Here is a 22435-nt window from a genome sequence, read left to right on the forward strand (position 1 = left end):
AAGTTGCCACGAGACGCGGGTCAAACTAATAGTTCTATACATTCTATAAATAATAAGGCATTACATAATAAATAATCCTATTACAGAGAGAGATTCATGTTTCATTCTTTTGTTCAGAACTTTCATGATGTGATTTAATTTCCTTCACATCAGATTTATGGGTCTTGTGTAACATTAAACCCAAAACAAAAATGTGAAAGACTGCCAAGTTCGATAATATGGGAATGCTTCGCCTATAAAAGAAGTGAGATCTGAATAAGTACCAAGTTCCATACACATACCTCAGTTAAAAATAGTTACTTTTTAATGATGTTACTTGGCAAGTTTTCATACACCTTGTTATAAACCTACTAAATGAATCAAGTATTTAATTTTCTATTAAAACTTGCCAAGTAATCATCATTAAAAAGTAACTATTTTTAACTGAAGTATGTGTATGGAACTTGGTACTTATTCAGATCTCACTTCTTTTATAGGCGAAGCATTCCATATTATCGAACTTGGCAGTCTTTCACATTTTTGTTTTGGGTGGGATTTCATTTATTTTTGTAAGGTTGTTTATTTTATTTTTTTCTTATGATGAAGTTAGTTAAAGAAATGTCTCATTTATACTATCTTTTAGATTTTTTAATATGCACTATGTTTCTTACAAAGAAATGAACTAGATTAACTATGACTAGATTTACCAACTGACTGACATGACATGTTATCATATATTATGTTTGTGGATCAAAGTTCCACATTCGTTATTTTCGAAAGTGATTCACACTTGGCCGTTTTCAGATTTTTACTTTACTTTGACTAAATACAAACCTTTGTACCATTCGAAGATATATTATATAAATATAGATAAATTTAGTTCGTTTTAGTTCCTTAGGGGTATAAATTTACACCGGGTATAAAACACCTTCATTATTTTGAAACCGACTCACACTTGGCCATTTTCAGATTTTTCCCTTTACCTTGACATAAAGACCTACCTCCATGCCAAATTTCAAGTCAATACGACCATTGGAAGTGGTCTAGGTTTTTGATGAGTGAGTCAGTGAATAAGTGAATAAGTGAATCAGTGAATCAGTGTATAGTAAAAATAGCGATTTTCTGACGTCAATATCTCAAGACCTACAATAGGTATATTAATGAAATTTTGTATTTTAGATAAGTGAGGGGGTCTCAACAGATACTAGAAATTTGATATGCGTAAATAAAATAGATTTTGAGTTACAGGGGGGTCGAATTTGGCCCGAAATGGTTCGTGTAATATAACCCACGGCCGGTGTGTCGCCTTTTTTGCTCGAACTTGGCGGACACACTGCCGTGTGTCTAGATAGCCGTAATATATTAATATGAAACATTTCATATGCGAAATTGGACATTAGAATTTAATGCACTAATATATCTCTTGATATTATGAAGCTGGAGAAGTTTAATGTGTGTTTTACCGCTGCATATATATTTTTTAAATGTATAATGACTAATTTACCGGCTTGTGTAGAATGAGAAGTTTATTAACAAAGATTGTATAATATACAGAGAGAAATTGTTAAGAAATTCTTTATTGCTAACTCATTGGAAAAACTACATCCAAATCGTCAGATACAGACAAGACACACAAATACTTACTTATCGGTCAAACGCAAAAGGAACGCCGTCATCAGTTACCTTTGACGTCAGAGTTTAAAAAAGCCTGATAATAATATCACCCAAAGTTTAAAAATATAAAACCCCCTAAAACCAATATTGTCCTTTAGTAATTTTTATTACATTACGACCCGGATCCACATTAAACCTTTCTTGACAGCCGACTTAGACTTGATATATCACAGCATACATAAATTAACGGCGTTGACAATGCTGAATAAATTATTACTTTGAAAACGGATGCTGCTATTGTACTTGTAAGATTTTAGGTATTATATTTTCTATAATGTAAAATGTACCTTTTAAGCAATAAATAAATAAATAAATAATAATAGGTATTTACTGAGTCTTGAGATTCCAGGCGAAGAAAATTATAAAAGTTAACCCAGCTTGAAGCAATTCCTAGAAGGCCGATTATATTTTCGTTTTGTCCTTTATGCGACTCACCTGTATGCCAAAACTCTTGTATAACTTTTTTAGATATATCAACCTTTAATTCATCACAATACAAATCCATAATCTTTCTACGCGTAGGTACATTGGACCTAATATGTACAATACTTTATTGCTATAGGTTTGTGAAGTTTTCCAAATAAGGTCAAGCTTGACTTACCCCGGAACTTTTTGGGCGGATCAGTCAGGTCGCCCGCTTCTGGGCACACCACACACCTGTCATCTACCAACCTGTGGACAAAGGTAAAACAATCAGTTTTCATAATTAGGATTAGAGTCACGCATATTGTACCTAATATGGTGAATGGCAGTATTGCACACATATGTCTACATCATCATCATTAATTTAAGAGCCCAGCTCTTGTCGGTGCAGCTCCTTCCATTTACGCCTATCTAGCGCCAACTCCTGAACTTCCTTATACGTCACAACCTTCACCTTTTCTTTAATTTGCTTGATGTAGCTATATCTTGGACGACCCCTTCCTCTCTTTCCTTCGATCTTCCCTTCCACTATGTTTTTGATAAAATCGTCGTGACGTATAAGGTGTCCCATCATTTTTCCTCTCCTATTCTCTATATTTTGCAATAGTTGTTATGTATCTAAATATATAAAACTCAAAGGTGACTGACTGACTGACTGACTGACATAGTGATCTATCAACGCACAGCTGAAACCACTGGACGGATCGTGCTGAAATTTGGCATGCAGGTAGATGTTATGACGTAGGCATCCGCTAAGAAAGGATTTTGATCAATTCTACCCCCAAGGGGATAAAATAGGGGATGAAAGTTTGTATGAAATTTTGTCAATTTTAAACCGATCGGACTGAGACTTTGCATGCATAAAGCTACTATGGCGTAGGCAACCCTTAAGAAAGGATTTTGATAAATTCCATCCCTGAGGGGATGAAATAGGGGATGAAAGTTTGTATACATCTTCTTAGATTTTATGAAGAAGTCCTGATGACGAATCAGAATTTTATGATGACGTTCGCTTAAATACGATTTTGATTAATTCAACCCCCATTCAACCCCCACGGGTGATAAAATAAGGGATGATGAAGGATGTAAAATGCTTCCAGTCACCGAATCTGTTTGAGTACCAATATTTTGCTTGGAGCGACTACCTGTCTACCTATCTTCAATCCAGTCAACTACACAAAACGATATCCATGGTAAGACTGACAGACTTTCTGGCTTCTGATTAGTCGCAGCAGCTGCAGAAAATTATCCAGACAGACAGCTTGGTCAGACTCAAAGCATATAGACATAGATTATAGCTGTTTCCTGTGAAAATTACTTACGCACCATACGTAATAATTTTCCAAATTGGCTGACTAGATCCAGAGATATTCACAACGTCACAAACTTTACTTCTTTTGTTTAGATAAATGGTCACATCCACAACACAACCTTGATCAATGAATCTATGCGACTGCTAAGTGCTAATCCTAATTATACTGTCACGTGAAAGAATGCACCTACGGGATAAGTAGTATTTTGACTATTCTATATTGCCCACGCAGACGAAGTTGCGGGCAACAGCTAGTATTTTATATTTTGTAATGTTATCTACATACACTCTTCCAAATATCAGGACATCAAAGTGTGCAACTGCTGAAAAGATCACACGGTGCAAGCGCTACTCATTTGTTTATATTGAAGTGGCCATATCGTAAACAACTGGTCGCATAACGATGCGACGATATACAGAGTGTGCGGATAACGGCGTACGACACAATTAGGTGGGATCTTATATAACTGTTTGCATATTGTATGCTTTTGATGTTAATTATGGATATGATAGAATTAATTTTGGTACAAAGGTTTAAAATGGGGATTTAAGTAAAAATTATCAAAGCAATATAAAATTCAGACATAATACACTCAGCCAAAACTCAAAAGCCAGTATAGACCATTTTGTGGTTACACCAGAAGTACTACAAAGTCCGAAGTATGATCATGAGGGCGAACTGACCTCATATGACTAAACTAAACAAAGGAACCTAACCACATTTGTTTCCCTGCTTGCAAACTAATCCTGGCTTTACGGTCCCAGGTGCATTGGTGCATTCATTGGAACACAAACTCTGCAGACTTTGGCATACTAATTCTAGTACTGAGTTTCAAGTTCTCTGGTAAATCTTTGTAATGTTGTAGACTATGAAAATTGGTGTTTCATGACTACAAATTAAATTATACTACACGTAGGCTGCCATTATTTTTTCTCAATGTATCTCTCCCAATGAATTTTCAAATGTTACCTCCACTCGCAAAAGCACATTTCAATCTTGCCTATAAAAATCCTATTCCTTGTCATTCATGCATGTTTAGCAAGATGACGATGAAATAGATAGAACACACAAAAAAATATCTGTTCTGTTTAATGTTGGAGAGAACAAAGTAAATATTTCAAATAGACTCCCAAACAATTTATTCAGTTTCTTAGTACACAAGTTTGACCATGACCTAGTTTTTTGGCTACTTGAATACAACATTTTGTCTAGGCGCCCGGAAGTTCTGAGGCCCGCATCTTTTTGCATATAAGCATGAGTGTGCGTTTTTTAAGAGGACGAATTGGAATTTTTGGCGCCAAGGATGTCAATTTTTCTCAGTAAATACAAAACGGATCAAAATACAACTTGGTTACCTGAAAGTTCATGATATAAGCCTTATTTTGTTAGTTGTAGAAACATGATTAGGTAACTTTTATAACAGAGAAAAATATATCAAACATACCTCTTTTTAAAAAGAGATTCACATATTATGGGCAAACGGGACCGATTTAAGCCTCTTAACTTTTTTAGTAGTTGAGTATATACATACTCTTTAAAATGGTAGTAGGAATTTTTATTAAATTATCATTTCTAAATATTAAAATTACAAAACCATTTTGTCGCTTACGACTTTTAGTTATAAGCTAGCGCGCGTATTGTTATCCTCGCCCCGCTCAGACGCTCCGACCCCTTTTGGCGCCTTAGATGCGCGTGCCGGTTATGGAATTATTGTTGACCACTTCCTCGCCTTAATATATTACCTACTACTTTTCAGGTTTATCTTAGAGGCCCCAAGGAAAACATCATGAATAATGGAAAAAAAATTACATCTTCTTTAAGCGACTCTAGGAATTGTAACCTGCTTGGGCAATTTAAGCTATGCCCTGCATTAAGAAACTTAATTCATGAATCGCCATTCAAAAATATTCAATCAATACGTGAATCAATATAACAAACCAGTTTTTTAGTTCCTTTTATTATGCAGGCACCAACGTCACTAGACTATGATACCTATGTTATCCTTTTTGCCACACTGTTCAATGGTCTGCAAAAGCTTTTGATATAGAAAAAATATGTGATTGGAGTGTCACTTTTCACACTTTTGAATTGCAAAGTTTACAATATGTAATAGAGTTAAATTATCTGAGGGCACGGCAGTGCCCCAGCCAAGACTCGAGCAAAGCGGGCACGGCCGTACCATCTTTTCTCGAAGCGTTTCGCGGCTATTTCAGCCCCCTGTATCTTCCATGTGAACAAAGCTAGGAGTTTAGGTTTTCGATGACCAAGAGTAAGTATTAGAACAAGCTCAGTCCCAAAATTACAAGAAATTTGAATAAATAGTTTACGAGTTATGAGCGATCAAAGTTACACCATTTTGTCACTGACTCACTCACTGACCGATCATCAAAAGTCTAAGGTACTTCTAGCAAACTTAGAACCTTCAAATTTGGCACCAAGATAGGTTACATATAAAGGTATACATATAAAGGTATACATATAAAGGGAAAATTATAAAAACCTTAAAACTTAATAAAAAAATAGGAAACAAATTTATATTTGCGGTTTTTCAAGAACATTGTGTATGAATTTTGACTGCATTGATAACTTTGTTATTTATTTATGTACAAAATGTTACTATTTGTTTTATTCTTACGTAGTGTGGTATATTGTTATTATGTATTAAATATACATACATATGAATAAAAAAGCTAGGTTAAAATAAAATGAATAATGATAAAATCTTTCATATTAATGCAGTGCGATAAATACTGCATGCTCGCTCGATAGATGGCGTTGTCCTGGTCTAAATCGCGCTACGGTTTTTAGTTAAAAAAAAAAACAATTTCATGTGATAGCGCCATCTACCTCTGAAATAAATCTCTTTTATTCTAAAAGATATTCGATTAAAAAATTCGACAATTTCGAAATTGTTTAATTTATTTTAAAAAAATGTTGTTTACGTGCTAGTTTAGGTCTACATATTTAGTTTGTTATATATTTAGTTAGTTGCATGTAAGTTAATTTAATTTGTTATATACTTAGAGAAGAAGGAGACCTACAAAAAATAAATTAGATCCCACCAAAAACATTAAATGTAAAAAAAGCCAATCCTCTTCGCAATTCCTCCACCGTAAAAAGTTTTGAGATCGCATAGAAGCCAAGTCCTGTTCAACTTTATTTGTAATAATAAATCAATATTTTGTGACTATATCAATAGTTTTGTTCACATTACAATAATATTGTCTTGGCCATGAGCACAAGTTAATAGTCGCTCCCTGAAATAATGTGTAAATACCATTGAATTGATACATTCTATATGGACATGATTTTACGATTGGACTGATTGGAATTTGAGATCACCATGGACCAAACATGCGCCATAGTAAATGTGCAGTTCATGATTTTGGATGATACTGACTGTCGGTCATTTAGTAACAATTGAAAAAACTAAAAGTATTTAATTCTCTGATATTATACTTCATGATTGACTTTCAGCTCTCCAAGATATGCTGTATTATATTTGTAGTTTATTGTGCTCATGGCCAAGTCAATATTATTGTAAAGTGAACGAAACTATTGATATGGTCACAAAATATTGATTTATTATTACAAATAAAGTTGAACAGGACTTGGCTTCTATGCGATCTCAAAACTTTTTACGGTGGAGGAATTGCGTAGAGGATTGGCTTTTTTTACATTTAATGTTTTTGGTGGGATGTAATTTAAATTATGTAATTGGTCAATCTTGTAACTACATAAAAGCAAAATTCAATGCTTGATAATTATAACGATGGAATTTCCCAATTCATATTGTACTTAAACTTTACTATTCTTCTCCGTAGAGCTTTATGCTTTCCAACGGTCTAATACTTTCTCAATTTTTAAGGTTTCGAATAGGACTATTATCCATAGAACTCAAGCAGGACGTTTGGTTCATTCGAAGGCGTCCAGGTCGACAACCACGCTCTTAGGAATTCTACGGTGATGACATGTTAGAAACTCACCCTAAGGTACTGAGGAATCCTGATACAGTGCCTTCCGCGTGCAGGGAGACAATGTCCCCCAGGTGCAAGAAACTGTCCCCCATTTTGGCACCTTCTCCTTACCCCCACCATGCAACAACACCTGAGAACAAAAAGAAAATGTTTATAGAAATTGTAGATGTCTAGAGGGCATTATGATAAAGTTATGTATTTTTTTGTGAAACTATTTTATAAGTTCATGGATCAATCATGGATTATGGACATAAATCATAACGTGGTGTTTCTTTATGACAGGGTTCCAGCTCATCAATCTAGATCCAGCTACCCTTTCCTATTCTGAGTTATTTTTAACTTGTATATTTCCGCTTTCAGGCCTGACAAAGGGCACTATAAATTGCCCAAAGGAATCACTATTGCGAACGGAAACTCCATTCGTCTTCGGAAGTAACTTTTAGCCGTTGACCTCCATAGCCTTTATTGTCCAAAATGTAGCGCAGTAATACAGAAAAAAATTCGGACCATGTTAAGTAATGATTATATTTAGACACTCGCATCCGGTCAGACTAAAACACTATACAAAAAATGTAGCAAGAAGACTAATTAAAGGACCCCAAATGTGTTTCTTAGTAATGAAACCGGTATCAAACAAGCCTCCTTATCTCAAAAACATTGTAGCAACTACTGGCAACCAGAATTATGAATGGTGTTATCGAAATTAATATCTTAATGTTCATAGATCAATATATTCGGTTATCTTGGTTCCATTCATGTTTATCTCGAAATTATAGAATTAATTTATTTTGCCACAACAGTAATAAATAAGAGTGTGATTGATGAAAGTCATTTTAGAGAGCAGATAAGAACGAGATATTTTTGCAACCACATAGAACTAAAAACAACAATGAGAAGGAGTATGTCGCACACTTCTAGATTTTGAGTACACCTATCAGGTAAGGAAAAAGATTGTGCTCCTAAGAGATTTTCTTCCCCAATACTTGGAACGTTAACGTACCAATAGGAAAACCAATTTTCCAAGAAAGACGATATCTACCTCTATCCTTTTGTACATCTAGTCTAGTGCATGTATATAGGTACACATTTTTATTATTTTCAAAAATAAAATCGCTTCAATTTACCCCAGTAGTTGGAACGCCTATCACCCGGTCGACACGCCACAAAATTGAAGCCTCCACAAAGTTTGCTGAGCACATAAATTGCCCGGGGCGGGTGTGATGGCAAAAAATTGGCTTTGTTACCCCGAAACACTATGTGAGGTACGGTGAAAATATTTACTGAAAGTTACTTTTTAGAGATCCTTCGCGATATAGTTTGGACACATAAAACTTCAAGATTGAGTGGTAACAGACGAGTTGGCTAAGGATGCGGGCCTCTTCCAACCAGCCTAAAAATAATAGTTAAGACCAGAGAGCAATAAGTGAAGCATGACGAAGGTTCAGGTTCGTTCCATTTTAGTATCGGCGTGAATAAATATGAAAATTAATATTATGAAGGCAATTTACAAACTCTGCAAGTCATGATCTACTTTAATAACTAGGTATGGCTTTATAACATACTTTATTACAAACAACGACCCCAATTTCAATCGATTTTATCTTTTGCACAAACGGCTACGGAACCCTTTACAAAGAGTGACCCGTTCTGTTGTTTGCACTGACGTATAGGGGTTGTTTTTCTATTTAATAACCCGTTACCCAACAGTGTTTTCTCTTATGTAGTGTATGCTTTTACAAAGCCTGAAAAAAAACCTGTTCCACATGGTTTCAACAATGCACCTAGAGAACTAAGTACTTGCGGTACTACTTGCCACAATAAACAAAGCCTGTCTGTTACACTCAGAACGGTTTGAAACTATCTTCCTGTTTCCAATTTGGTACAAAGTTTCCCAAAGCTTAAAATTAGGAGACTGTAGAGCACTAAACTACTGCTACTCGATATCCCTCTTTCTCCAGTATTGTACGTAGTCTTTTATTTTTCCTATTCACCCACCTACTCAACTTAGTATCATAATAAACAATATACCCAAAGGAAAAGTTTCACAAGTCAGAACACATTATAAGAAGCTTCCCCGTACTGAAGTCACGTAATATTTCCCCCCTCCGCCTCATACTATGTAACTTATGACACGACTTTATGAAGTATGAAGTTGTATGAAATAAACGTTACTTATACTTACTCTTTATTAAACATTGTTATATGGCCCTACCATACGAAAGAGTCCGTATGAAAGAAATCAAACATCTTGGATGCAGTAAAAATGTACGGCTGTACATTAATGTATATCGTGAAAACCGCGTAGTGACGCGACCACGGAAATCGAAACATAAACGGGACTTCCGACCTATAGACCTGTCCTAGGACATCCCATCCAATGTAAGTATATGTCGGCGTCAGGATCCGACATCGTTAAATAAAACAAGAGGGTTCTCACACAATCACTTGGTTTATTCCAATTAACACAATATTAGTCACTACAATTAATATTAACGAAATAAATTATCACGAATTTGTGGGAGGTGTGCACTCGGCAACGGTCTGCGAACGAATGACCCGAGTCTTGCGCGCGCGCCGCTTTATACAGGGTTACTGGTAAGTAGACCGCATCCTTTCATGAGGTGATAGTATAGGTCAATACGGACAAATTTGACCCTGGGATGCACTGGGCAAAAATTAACCCGTTTCAAGATAATCGAATTGCAAGATCAGTCGTCTAGGTACACGTATGAATTTTTATAATTAGTTAAAAGTCTCGTTTTTGCGGACTTTGTGTATTTTGTGCCTTTTTGGATAGCTAGATAAGTGTAGATGTTTTTTAAGTATTCTGCACAAAAAAATGAAGAGTAATATTTTTGAGAAAATAGCTACTAAAAACGTAATTGCTGTTCGCTATAATTTCCTCTGTGATTTGTACAGTTTTATGGTTTGTTATTATGAAGTGATTTATCTTCTATCCAAAAACACACAAAAACGAGACTTTTGACTAATAATGAAAATTCATACGTGTACCTAGACGACTGATCTTGCAATTCGATTATCTTGAAACGGGTTAACTTTTGCCCAGTGTATCTCATGGTCAAATTTGTCCGTATTGACCTATACTATCACCTCCTGAAAGGATGCGGTCTACTTACCAGTAACCCTGTATAAGGTCCACCTTTGACAGATCGACGGTTGACACATCGACGGTGGCGCCGTCATATACAACTTCCGTAAAAATGGATGCCAGTAAGGAGCCTTGACATTTCAGGGTAAAAAGGAAAAGCTGAAAAGTCTCATCTGTCGTTAATTATCACACCGCACCATCTTCCAAGCCGGAACACAACAACGCTTCGTGAGGGCAGAAATAGATGTCTAGCGATGTACTTTCACGCTTTTTATACAAAAGGTAGGTGATCTATTTCATGTATTCCACAATAACTTTGAAGCGTTTTAAAGACATGGATGGTATTATATGGAGATTGGTATCGTAAACATCACAATAATTAACTTATATGTTTCGGGAGTTAAAAAGGAGCTACTAACAACAAGTCTTTAACAACATACATAAACACTGTTCGCTCAATTTATCGATACTTTGTATGTTTTACACTTTCACGCTCCAAACTTACCAGCCTACATAAATTTTGCCACAAAGTCGTCCATATACTTTGTTGTCAAGATACGGAATAAGCTGATTATATTTAAGACTGGATCTAAATGCCAGAGCTAATTTAGCCGTAAAGATCAAACAAAAGTCGTGTGTCGTAAAACTAATAACTAGCCGCACCATTGAAGAAGCTTTGCTAATTTTGTATAACCAGTTTCGTCTGTGGCGCCAAGTCGCATCTTAGCATATCTCATTTGTCAGAATTAATTAATACATTTTTATTTTTACCTAATTTGGATACTAAAAATCGACGATTTGATACGCTGCTAATAGGTCCAGTTGGCCCAACATTGTTTGTCCATTTTCCATGTGGCGCCGCACGTAGCATAATATGTTATTTGTTAGAATTAATTCTTTTATTTGGTATTTAATTCATATTAGTAGGTACCTATTTTGGAAACTAAATAATTCGTCAAGATACTTATATAGGAAAAGGGATGTAGGTATATATAGGAAATAATAGATATGGTACTTATAGATAGGAAAAGGGAGTGACAGACTTTTACTGACTAAAACCCACCCAGTTCGTTCTGAGCACCCAGATCCTTAGAAACTTCCTGAAAAGGCTTTCGCTTTAAGGAGTATCAAGATTTGTGCTAACGCTGCGATTTGGACGAATCTAGGGCACACCGTGGAGCCGGGTTACCTTCAAATTCTATCAAAATCTGCGTGAACTACGTTTATTTGTACGAAATAATCTGTTCGCAACGCATGGACAGTGTTACATACACGTTGTTCATCAACAGTATTTAAGTAAAAATATTCTTGACTGAATAACGTTTCAACGTAGTGTTTAGTATGATTTTGAAAAATGTCTGTAAATATTTTTCTTTGTTGTACTATGAAGTTGTTTGAAAAATTTCAGGTTCATGACGAATAGAATAACAGTTATACCGCTTTGTGTACCTTTAATAAATAAATGGGTGACCTTGTTTCTGTCCAGAATTTTATGCGCGAATTATGGAACAAAGCCTTTTATTTGAATAATAAAGTCCAGAAACTAGATAAACTGGATTTCATAAATTGATTCTGTGAATGGCTGTGATTGCAAAAACGAGAAGGTGCTTATTGAATTGATTTAGCCAATTCAATATTTTATCGTGTTTTGAATGAAAACCTATATGACTGTCTCAGTGCCTAGTCCTACATTTCCGATCCCATAAATTGACAACAAACAGTACTATAACATCCGAAATACAACCAAAATATAACCAAGCAAGGAAATCAATATACCCAACCAAACCCTTTGACGTCATAGAACTTTTTAGTCAATAAACATTGATACCTACCTTTCTGAAAATAGGGTTCCCATTACATTGAATAAACAGTCGTTTTAGGGTGTAATGACAGCGCATGGTGCCTTAACGACATGATAAATGCGTGTAAATGGGTAAATGTCTTACACATTAATGGGTAATTTATAGCTCGTATGGTGGCTTGATTTCGAAGTTAGGGTTGAAATGGCATAGGTAATATGTAAAGAAGTTACCAATATTGCTTTCTTTGGCCATTATTAGAGTGCTAAAGGTTACCGTATTATCCCCTCTTTGAGGAGTGGCTCGGGAGGAGTCACGGCGCCCTCACGTACCGCATGACGCAGGTCCTCACCGGACACGGTTGTTTCGGGAGGTACCTGCACCGCATCGGTCGTGAGGAGGCGCCCGGGTGTCACCATTGTGCGGACAGCCCCGAGGACACGGTGGACCACACAGTCCAGGTGTGCCCCGCATGGGAGGGGCACCGCCGGGTCCTCGTCGAGGCTTTGGGCGGCGGCGACCTCTCGCGTCCGGCCCTGGTTCAGGCCATGGTCCGGGGCGAGAGGGAATGGGATGCCGTCGCCTCCTTCTGCGAAGCGGTCATGCTCGAGAAGGAGGAGGCGGAACGCCAGAGAGTTCGCACCTCTCATCCCGGCCGCCGCGCTGGACCAGGTAGACACCATGGGCGCCGGGTGTCAAGAGATGACTCCCGGCCACCGTAGGCGTGGGTCTGTGGGCGGTGAGTTCGGGTGGCTCATCGTCCCTCTGTCTTCCTAGACGACAGACCCGTGTCGACGGCGCGCGTTGTTCCACGCGCTCCTCAAAGAGACGTCAGCAACCCCAGCGGGGCCCAGCAGGGCCAAGGCCTGCCGGGGCTGCGGGTTGTTCGAAAGAGATACCGCGGCCCTGGTACATAAAAGGCCTATGACGGAACACGACGATTTTAGTCAGTAAAAGTCTGACACTCCCTCACCGCTGCTAACCCACAGCGGGAGGGGTCATTTGATGATTTTACGTCGATAAAAAAAAAAAAGGTTACCGTATTATAATAATAAAATATGTTAATAATATGGTAATAATGAATCACCTTCTAATCGGGAAGCCCCCCGAACTAAGCATATTGGAAAAATAATTTGTTTTTGTGACCACGCAGAATTCCTCACGTTTTGCTACTTTTCTCTAAATACTAAGATACTGAACTGCAATTAAAACAAGAGCTGCCGTTAATTTAACACGATATTGATTGCGCGTTAATTATTCCGCTAATTACACGTACGTTTCACGCATGTGTGAGACATGATCACCAAGTTTAGCTAAAGGATTAGGTAATGTGCCGTTCAAATTATTAGGCTTAATAAATCATACTGTACGTGATTACCATCTTACAAAGTTTCAGGGAATTAGTAATACTCAATTTGATTATATAAGTACAAGGATACCAATGCCGATATGATGCCAAATATTGTGCTAGTTAGGCTGAAAAATTACAGATACACTGTAGGAGCATTCTCAGTTCAACATTATGTAAACATAAAAAACTAATATAATTTTTTTTTTCATTCTAACTCTCTGAATAACTGTGATACCTACACTAGTGATGTAATCAGATCCAAGTTAACTGTGATTGTAGACTGCAGTATGTAAATATATTTGACCATGGTCGGGCATATAACGGGATGCAGCCCAATGAAATAATTGCAGATGACCAGTATACGCCCAGGCTCTGGGATATAAACTGCACTTGACAATGGATGTGATTCGATAGGTACTAGTTGTATTCTGTTGCTTCACCTGCGTTTTGAGAATTACGACAGTCGTTTTGCCGTCAAATCGAGCAAATAAATAGGTACACAAATTATTTATTTATTTATACAAGCGCTGACTTAACTTAGGCGTTCTCTGAATGATATGAAAGAAAAGTACCTGGCAGTTTACCCGGCATCCTAAGGGATTTCAAGGGCATAACATCCCATAGTGAGATAAAATAAAGTCTATAGCACTCACAAATAACGTAGCTTCCTTGGCAGCAAAAAAACACAACGATTCAGATCTAGAGATTACCTACAATATCTCAAACTTAATATTAACGCAGATTAGCGTACAAAAAAGGAATTACCAAACCGAGTAAAGTCCAAAATTCTTTAACTCCATTTTATGGTTGGTAAAGAAAGCCAGTAACAAAAGTTTTTGCCAACGCCGACGTGTTTCTGACAGTTATAAATGATTAAGAAGAATAGCGCCTCTAACAAAAAAGAAAGCCTTTTCCTGTCTAGGAATTGCGTTATCATCTATTTGTATACCCAAGGAATAAATTACAATCTAAATCAATAACAAGGACAAAAAAATCTACACTAATATTATAAAGTATATAAAATTTGGTTCGTTGAATGTGCTTATTACAGGAACTATTCGTTCGATTTGTAAAAATCTTTCACTGTAAGCACTTTTTAAAAAAGGCTGGTTATCCCGCGCCGAGTAGTATGCAATCTTCCCTATAAACATAATACTGTTACTTTCCTAATATTTACCTACGTTCAAGAACGAAGACGAGTCTTTTAGCAAAAACCTTTGGTAAAAGCTTTGCATAGTGCTTCGAGAGATAGCTCTGAGTTTCTAGAAAAGTCTATGTACTGAAAGGGTTAATAACGTAGTTCATTTAAAAGTAAATGGACTACTTTACTTTCTATAAATAGGTATTATTTTAAATTAAAAAAAAAATGCTGATTCTATTTTATTGCACATAAGTGTACACATTGTATAAAACACAAAGACAAGAACTATCAGCGATTGTGAACTTAACACAAGTCTGCCAGTTTAAAAGCTCTTTGTGTCAACTGGCCCCGTTTTCCTTTATATTTGTCTTTGGAGTCCTATTTTACTGCCGTTGAAGGCCCAAAGTTTTGTTCGTGACCGCTTAAAGATAAATGGTTGGAAGCTAGATAACTTTAGGTAATTAGATTTATTTCAAGCCCGCTTTAGAAGCCGTGTTAAAACTCTAGGAAATAGTACGAAAATGCAACCTTTGAGCGCGAACATTGGATGTGTAGCGTGCAATGGACTCGGGCCAACGCATTTTTTGTTTGCGAAAAAAAGGGCAAATATTTTTCATTTTCGTTTGTCGACAAGGGTGACCGACCAACCTTCCAAAATCGCGGTTTTGTGGGTAACCAGTTGCTGCGGTTAGGTGATCCTGTGAATATTTTGGCCGTCAATCACGGGAGTACAAAGGGGAGAAATACTACATGTTGCAAACCGAGCCATAAACTGGGTAATTATGGTTAGGTTATGGTTACTGACTTAGTTAACTAAACAAATAAAATATTTTACGAGAATGTGACGATTTCTTCTGTAAGGAATGTTCATCAAGGTTAATTGTTGCATTTCTTAAGAAACATTCAAAGTCCCTTAGATGACCCACTAACCAAAATTTATTTTAGGAATACAATCTCCCATATTGCAACCAATACCTAATCATTTTTTACACACGCGTGCACTACCAAAAATCGCGACTGACATAGGCTTATATCTGCCTCCGTCTATCATTCCACTTGTATTATAAATAATAAGGTCAAACACCAATTTCATTAAAACATAACTTCAAATTGCCAGAACACGGAATAGACCATAACAAATTAAGTCTGACAAATGTAGTGTGATCCTGACACGCTTTCTGTGAGGCAACGATATGATTACAGTCTGAACCCCATGGATCAATATCATGGAAATGTCAGAACCACACGATAAGACTGCGATATTAAATCGTAATAACTATTGATAAAGTTTCTGATTGTAATAGCTTGATAGCCGAAATGTTTATGTGAACGTTCTTCTGTAATTACAAAACTCTATAAATATAAATATCTTTGTGAATGAAAATAAACTGACTTTTGAATTTGTTAAGATTAATAATAACCACGTTAAAACATAATTATACCTGAAAAATAGAAATATTTGCACAAATTCGAAACACAACTTCACCCCTTAAATTCAATTACACTTGAACCTACATATCTCAGGTGATTGATCCAATAAATTATTCAGCTCACTTTGAGTTCAGGAAGGTAAATTATTCACGGGCTAAATTCAAAAGCTATATGCAACCATGGTGCTAATAACGACGGCGTAAAGTTTAGTCGCTAAACATAATTCTCCTTTTTTGGAAATACAGTTAAAGATATAGAAAAGCACAATCAATGTCCTCAAAACGACAAGCTTTCAAGTTCAATTAAATCCAGCTTGGAATTGAATCTAAGCCTGAAATAAAGCGTCCATATCGGCGAAAGGACCATGTTTTCAAAGCTATGACGATATATAGAAGCTTTCAGTAGCTGAAACTTCAGTTTTGGGCGCTCTAAATGGAATCGGCGTACTAAAGCATTCCATCGACCTCAAGGCTGCCTGCCCATTGAAGCCCAACGTGGCTGCGGTGCGAAGACAAATAGGATTTATTTTATGGGACTGTAACAGATTTTATAAATTGTTATTTGTGCACATTACGCTTCGGTCGACAAGCAGCCTAAGATGATTGACTTACACAATTGTGTTAGGTATGTGTAGAGAATGACGTATTTAGGTATGAGTAGCTGTTATAATAGCATTCAAGAAAATCAGTAATTGTGATTTAAATAGCCTACACATAGATGCATCTTGGACTGGCTGGTCAATCAAACTCCATGCCAATCAACAAACAGACTAACCGACAGCCCTGTAATTTCAGCCCAGCATAAGATTGACGATACGATAGAACTGTAAATTCACATCTAAAGCCGATAGACATCTACATAAACGCCTATTAAAAATAGCTCTAAAAGTTATTTACGTTACGATTTAAGTGCTTTCAATTTATTTACCCACGCCCACGTATTCGAGATGAAACGAATGCCCCATTCATACGTATCTCTTCGAATCGTAATGCTGAAGATTCCTTTAGAATTTCAAGCATACCTATTGAAAATATTGAGACGACTTTAGGATGTACTTTTTGAGATAAACCATTAAAAGGTTCTAATACTGAAAATGAACAATGGCGTGAAAAGGCCAAGAATTCTAGAAAAGAGAACAGTACAGTAACAATAGAATTATATTATTTAATTGAATGAATTACCTAAAAAGATAAAAGAGGGCATTTACTTGAGAACTCCCACGCACTTTTGGATACCTCCCCCAGAACCCTTTTTAAGATCCTGATTGAATATCTAATCACGAAAAAGCTTTCGGAAAAAAGATTATATCTATTTTAACATTATGAAGCAGGAAGAAATTTTGTTAAGAAGTGAATCAAGAAGTTAGTTTAGATCTTTTCTAATTCAAGAAACTTAATCAAAAGACCAATTCTCATTACTGAACCTGAAATAACTAATTCAGCAAAGAGACTTAACACTTGAATTTACCCGTACCCATTAATAAAAAAGCTATTATTCAAACTTCAGTCAACCAATTCAGATAGTTCAAAGCTCGTAAATTGAAGAGCGGGCTTTGATGTCCGGACTCAACAACTGTTTGTCTGTTTATTGACGCTCCTCAATTGGCAAACATTCGCTATTCTCATCCAACATATGGCAAGGCCTTATGGTAAGAAATAACGGATGTCTATTACTGAATCGGATTATTATAGCTCATTTCGTAAGTCTGGATTAATTTATCTACAAAGAATTTAATTTATAAGGATTTAAAATTGCTAATGTGCTATATAACAGTACATTAGCAAAAGCAATTTAAAGCATGCAAAGCAAGCAATTTTAGTACACAATATACAAGAAGAAATAGAAGCCCTTAGACCATGCCAACTCAATGTAGTTGAAGACATGAATTCTGAAAAGAAAGCAGCCATGTGGAAAATTAGACCGGTGAGGTAAGTAATGGAACTAATTTACTTAACCTAGTTACAGAGAACAAGTAACCTTAAATCATAACAATATTGCCACAAACAAACGTTGAATGTTTCACTCAATACGACAAATCAAGTTTTCGACTACGGTAAACCAAAATTTCAAATAACAACCAAAACTGAAAACACAAAACAACGCAGGTTAGCTTGCTCCAGAGAGCCCATTAAATTGCAGTAAAACCAACGCAACGAATCAGTTAGGCGTTCAGAAAGCTTTTTACTAGTTTCGTGGGCTGACCAGATTAGTTCCTTGGAAAAACATTTTCTTTTTTACCCAATTGCGCCACACAAGGAAGGTTAGGTAAGTGTTTGTACGTTAAGATTTTCAGATGACACGCATCAAATAGCTTTGGAATGTTTCGCAATGGCAAATAATAATATTGCTCTTTGGCTAAATGCACACCTGGAATTTTTTGCATGATTGTTAGAACTTCACAGATTTTTGCCAGAAACACACGAATCAATTAAAACAACTTACCCACGCTTATCATATCATCTTCAGTCAATGTCAAGTTCAACCAATTTCATAAGCAGCTTCAGCAAGTCACAGACAATATAAAAGGTATGCAACACAAGTTTATACCACGCGCGTTTCACGTCTATGTAGTAAGAACAAACCACTATCGCGATCAGACCGACTGCACAGTAGCATATTATCTTCCGATTTTCACTTATGACCATCTGAAACGCCCGCACTATGTTCAAGAAGTACTTGTCATGCGAATTTCGACCTTATCTTTACAACTTTGGATTCAAATTTGGTTTTGAAGACCCCTTGTTTGTTACGCTCTTTTCTCATGTTGAGGTAAGTATGATAGGATTGTTGAAAATGTTTTTCGGATCCGATATTTGGGAGCAAAGTTTGATGTCGGTTACAAGAAAATTGAAGGAATTGCTGTTAGAAAGAAGTTTGGATAAAAGGGAATAATATTGTTAAACAATGTTACTTTGAAGTGCTTCGTGTTTGAGCAAGGTTAGGGATGTTAGGAGCCACCTGTTGCCAAACGTAGCCAGCTTTTATCGGTACTTGTAGCTTCTTATTGAGCGCGGTGGAACGGGTCTTATAGCTTGGGCGCGTTTTATTTGAGCGATGAAATATTCAAAATATGCTCCAGAGCATGATAAACTTCTGAGTGAATTTTTGGCAAAAGGGGAAGTATAAATTAAGGATCGCCATTTAGGAATAAATACTAAACGTCGCTATCTTTTACATGAGGAAGGATAAAACATACCCGTAATACACAGAACAGTACAAATGCAATGAAAAATGATCTTCCGAATGCAACATTTCGATGTCACAGCACTAAATGAGTCCACAATCACAAATGAACATCCGTAAATCAAACAGGGGTCTCCAAAACCCAACCACTAGTTTTTCAAGCTTTTCCCGAAAATGCAAATGCGACACCGGCCATCTGTTAACGTATATTATCATGAACTAGCAGTTAGCAGCTAACGCTTGGGAGATAAAGCCAATCAATATGTGGGCCTGAGTGGGTGCGTATAGTGTTTAATCAAGCGGCAAGTAGGGACGTAAGGTATATTAATAGGGCAGCCTTTGGAGATATTTCTGCTTTTTTGTTAGCCAAGTGACCTGGATTTGCAGTCTCTTGGCCGTGTAATCCTGTTTCAGGGTTGTTGGGTGCGGTAGGGTCTTTCGCTTGTTATTTAAATCACTTATGTATTGGAAAGAAACATTTTTTATAGACACTACAGAATTTGCAGATGGTGTATTATTATTATATATTATTTAACAAATCTTTTTCATAATATTTTTGATTTAAAAGTTATTCACTTCTCCCTTATTTTCTAAAACAACGTAATTAGTGAAACACAGACTTTCTACTGAACAATGAGCAGAACACACGAATGAACGGTCTCCCTACAAAGGATTTGTAAAAATATCAGTGTTTGTTTCAACGTACAATGATTGACGTACAGTGGGACCTTGCTGAAAATGTTTATTTTGACTGTCTGTCTGAGCATTATCATCAGCTGTGTTGCCAGCTTTATTAGTAGAGATAAGTGGTAATACTGAAACGTTTCCTAGAAAACATAAATGAAATTCGTTAGTGTGTTAAGCGTTTCGGACGCATGCAGTTTTGTTAGAACGCTACATCATTTGTGAAGGAGTTTTTGATTAAATAGTTTGAAGTAAATTCAATATCTTGCACTTCCTAAATACCGTAAGGACTTTTCTATTCCCATATTATTTAAACAACCAACGTTTGTCAAATATTTGATATTGATTGCATGGTGAAATCTTGATACTGTGTACCTTATAAAGGCTTCTGCCTGCATTGGTTGACGTGTAACATTCCTTTAAAATGTGAGTTCTCTCTAAACATATTTTTTCCTTTCCTATAAGGAAAATGAGAGTCGGTATTATGGTTTATATTTTTAATCCGGCTACCATTCTCAGTAATTCTCTCTTCAGTAAATTCGAATACACATATACTTAGGCGTAAAACAAATAAGTATATAGAAGTTTATTTACATTGGAAGAATAAATTATTGCCGCTTCACGCATTTGAAGGTAATATTAATTTAATGTACGAGGGATTTAGACCTACTTCCATTCATCATGCTTAATCAATTATAGACAGAAAATGATAAAATCGTCTATAATAAAAATAGTGGTGCGTTTTTAGTAAGGCAGGAATAAAGGTGGATTTTACTCAGTGAAAGTCTGATACTCCCTCGCAGTGCGTCTACAGCGGGAGAGACTATTTAAAGATTTCCCCCAAAATTTTAAAGCACCTCTCGACGCACAAACATACAGACATTAGTTTAGAAGAATAGACAACTTATTCATACATAGGTAACAGGAAGAACAGCAAACTCACCTAACATAAAACCGAAGTGCCCTCAACAGTAAGCAAAGACGTTGAAATGACGACCGTAAAACATAACGGGCACATAATATTATATGTGTAGCTATGGCTATCTACCGCCCGCAGGCTTGAGTAGTGCAGTCATTGAAGCATTATTGCTACGTTTTTTTTTACTGTGAACCGATTTGCATGAAATTTTGGAATTAGGTTCATCTTACCCTTAACTTCAAAAGTGAATATGATTTGAACTCCGCCACCCCCCCTGGGGGTGGTTGCCACCCCTTCTTTGGGGTGAATATTTTTTTTGCAAAATAACCTCGGATATCGATAGAAGACCTAATTTTAAGCTAAAGTTGTCTTTAAAGTTTTTTAAAAAATCCAATACTTTTCAACTTATTGGCAATTGAAAATTCGCAATTTTTTCACGTTTTTCATCGTTTTTTTGCAAATATCTCCAAAAATATACGTTTTATCGAAAATTTATAAAGAACAAAATTGTAGCAAGTAAAACAACGAACAATTTGTTTTTTTATAAAATGTCCTAAGTGCAATATTAAGCTAGATATTAAAGATAAAAGCCGTTTTTTATTTTGTCTGAAATTTAATCGTTGTGGTCAATGCCATGTAGCGGCGAGTAGATGCATTTTATACATTCTAATACAAATGGGTTTTGTAGTGCTTGAAATAAGCTTTAAGATGAGCACTATTAAAAGTCTTTTGCACGTAAAATAAGTGAGCTGTATTGCAAATAAGGGGAGCATCTTATATTTTTTCTTTTAAATCAATGGGTTTCATAAGTGCCATTTCCACCAAAATTAAAATTAATCGTATTCCGCCTAGGATTAACTTTATTATGAAGAGTTTGATAGATAGTATCAGTTTGGCTGCTTCAGGACAGATATTTTTCAAAAAAGTCACGATTAACGAAAAGAACAAAATTTCAAATTAAAGAAAAACCCACTTGTTTTTCATAATATCTCAAAAATTACGACAGATACGTATAAAAGTGTACTGATAAAAAAATTAGGTATTTTTTTGACAAACAATTTGGTTTATTTATTTTTTCTGTCGAACAAAAATTGACGGAGATATGATTGTTTAAAGAGCGCGTGGCAGTGCAATCACAGCCTCCCTTAAGCCCTTTAACGCTTCACCGTTTTAGAAAAAAGTTCTTTACTATATATTGCAATGATGGATGTTGTAGCTCTCTTAATTACTTTTACAGTGGTTTTTTGTAAATTGTGATAGAATGAAAATTGAAGGAGTTACGGGCCAAAAACTTGTCATATTTTTTTCTACTTAGTAACTGAAAACTTCGGAGTGTCAATATTTGGAGCAATGTGAAAGTAGGTAGTATAATAAAGAGTCACAACTATTGTAATGTGTATATATGTCACCGGAAAATAATAAAACTCGTAAATTGATCAACTTACTAAAATA

The 22435-nt window shown here is 36.1% G+C and overlaps 2 protein-coding genes across 9 annotated transcripts in view; one reads left to right on the forward strand and one right to left on the reverse strand.

Moving 5' to 3' along the window:
* LOC110375042 (filamin-A) overlaps positions 1-22435 on the forward strand; it is a 307158-nt gene that overhangs the window by 155524 nt on the left and 129199 nt on the right. The gene's annotated exons all lie outside the window — the stretch shown is intronic.
* Positions 1-22435, reverse strand: part of LOC110375060 (inositol 1,4,5-trisphosphate receptor) — a 98656-nt gene that overhangs the window by 58698 nt on the left and 17523 nt on the right. For all 8 annotated transcript variants that reach the window (XM_064041791.1, XM_064041792.1, XM_064041790.1 and 5 more), the window contains exons 2-3: positions 7376-7496; positions 2255-2325 (exon numbers count right to left, since the gene is read on the reverse strand). In XM_064041791.1, coding sequence (XP_063897861.1) covers positions 2255-2325; positions 7376-7458 — 154 coding nt within the window. In that variant the 5' untranslated portion in view covers positions 7459-7496. The remainder of the gene's footprint in view (positions 1-2254; positions 2326-7375; positions 7497-22435) is intronic.

The sequence above is a fragment of the Helicoverpa armigera genome, chromosome 26 (genome assembly GCF_030705265.1).
Source record: "Helicoverpa armigera isolate CAAS_96S chromosome 26, ASM3070526v1, whole genome shotgun sequence".
NCBI lineage: Eukaryota > Metazoa > Arthropoda > Insecta > Lepidoptera > Noctuidae > Helicoverpa > Helicoverpa armigera.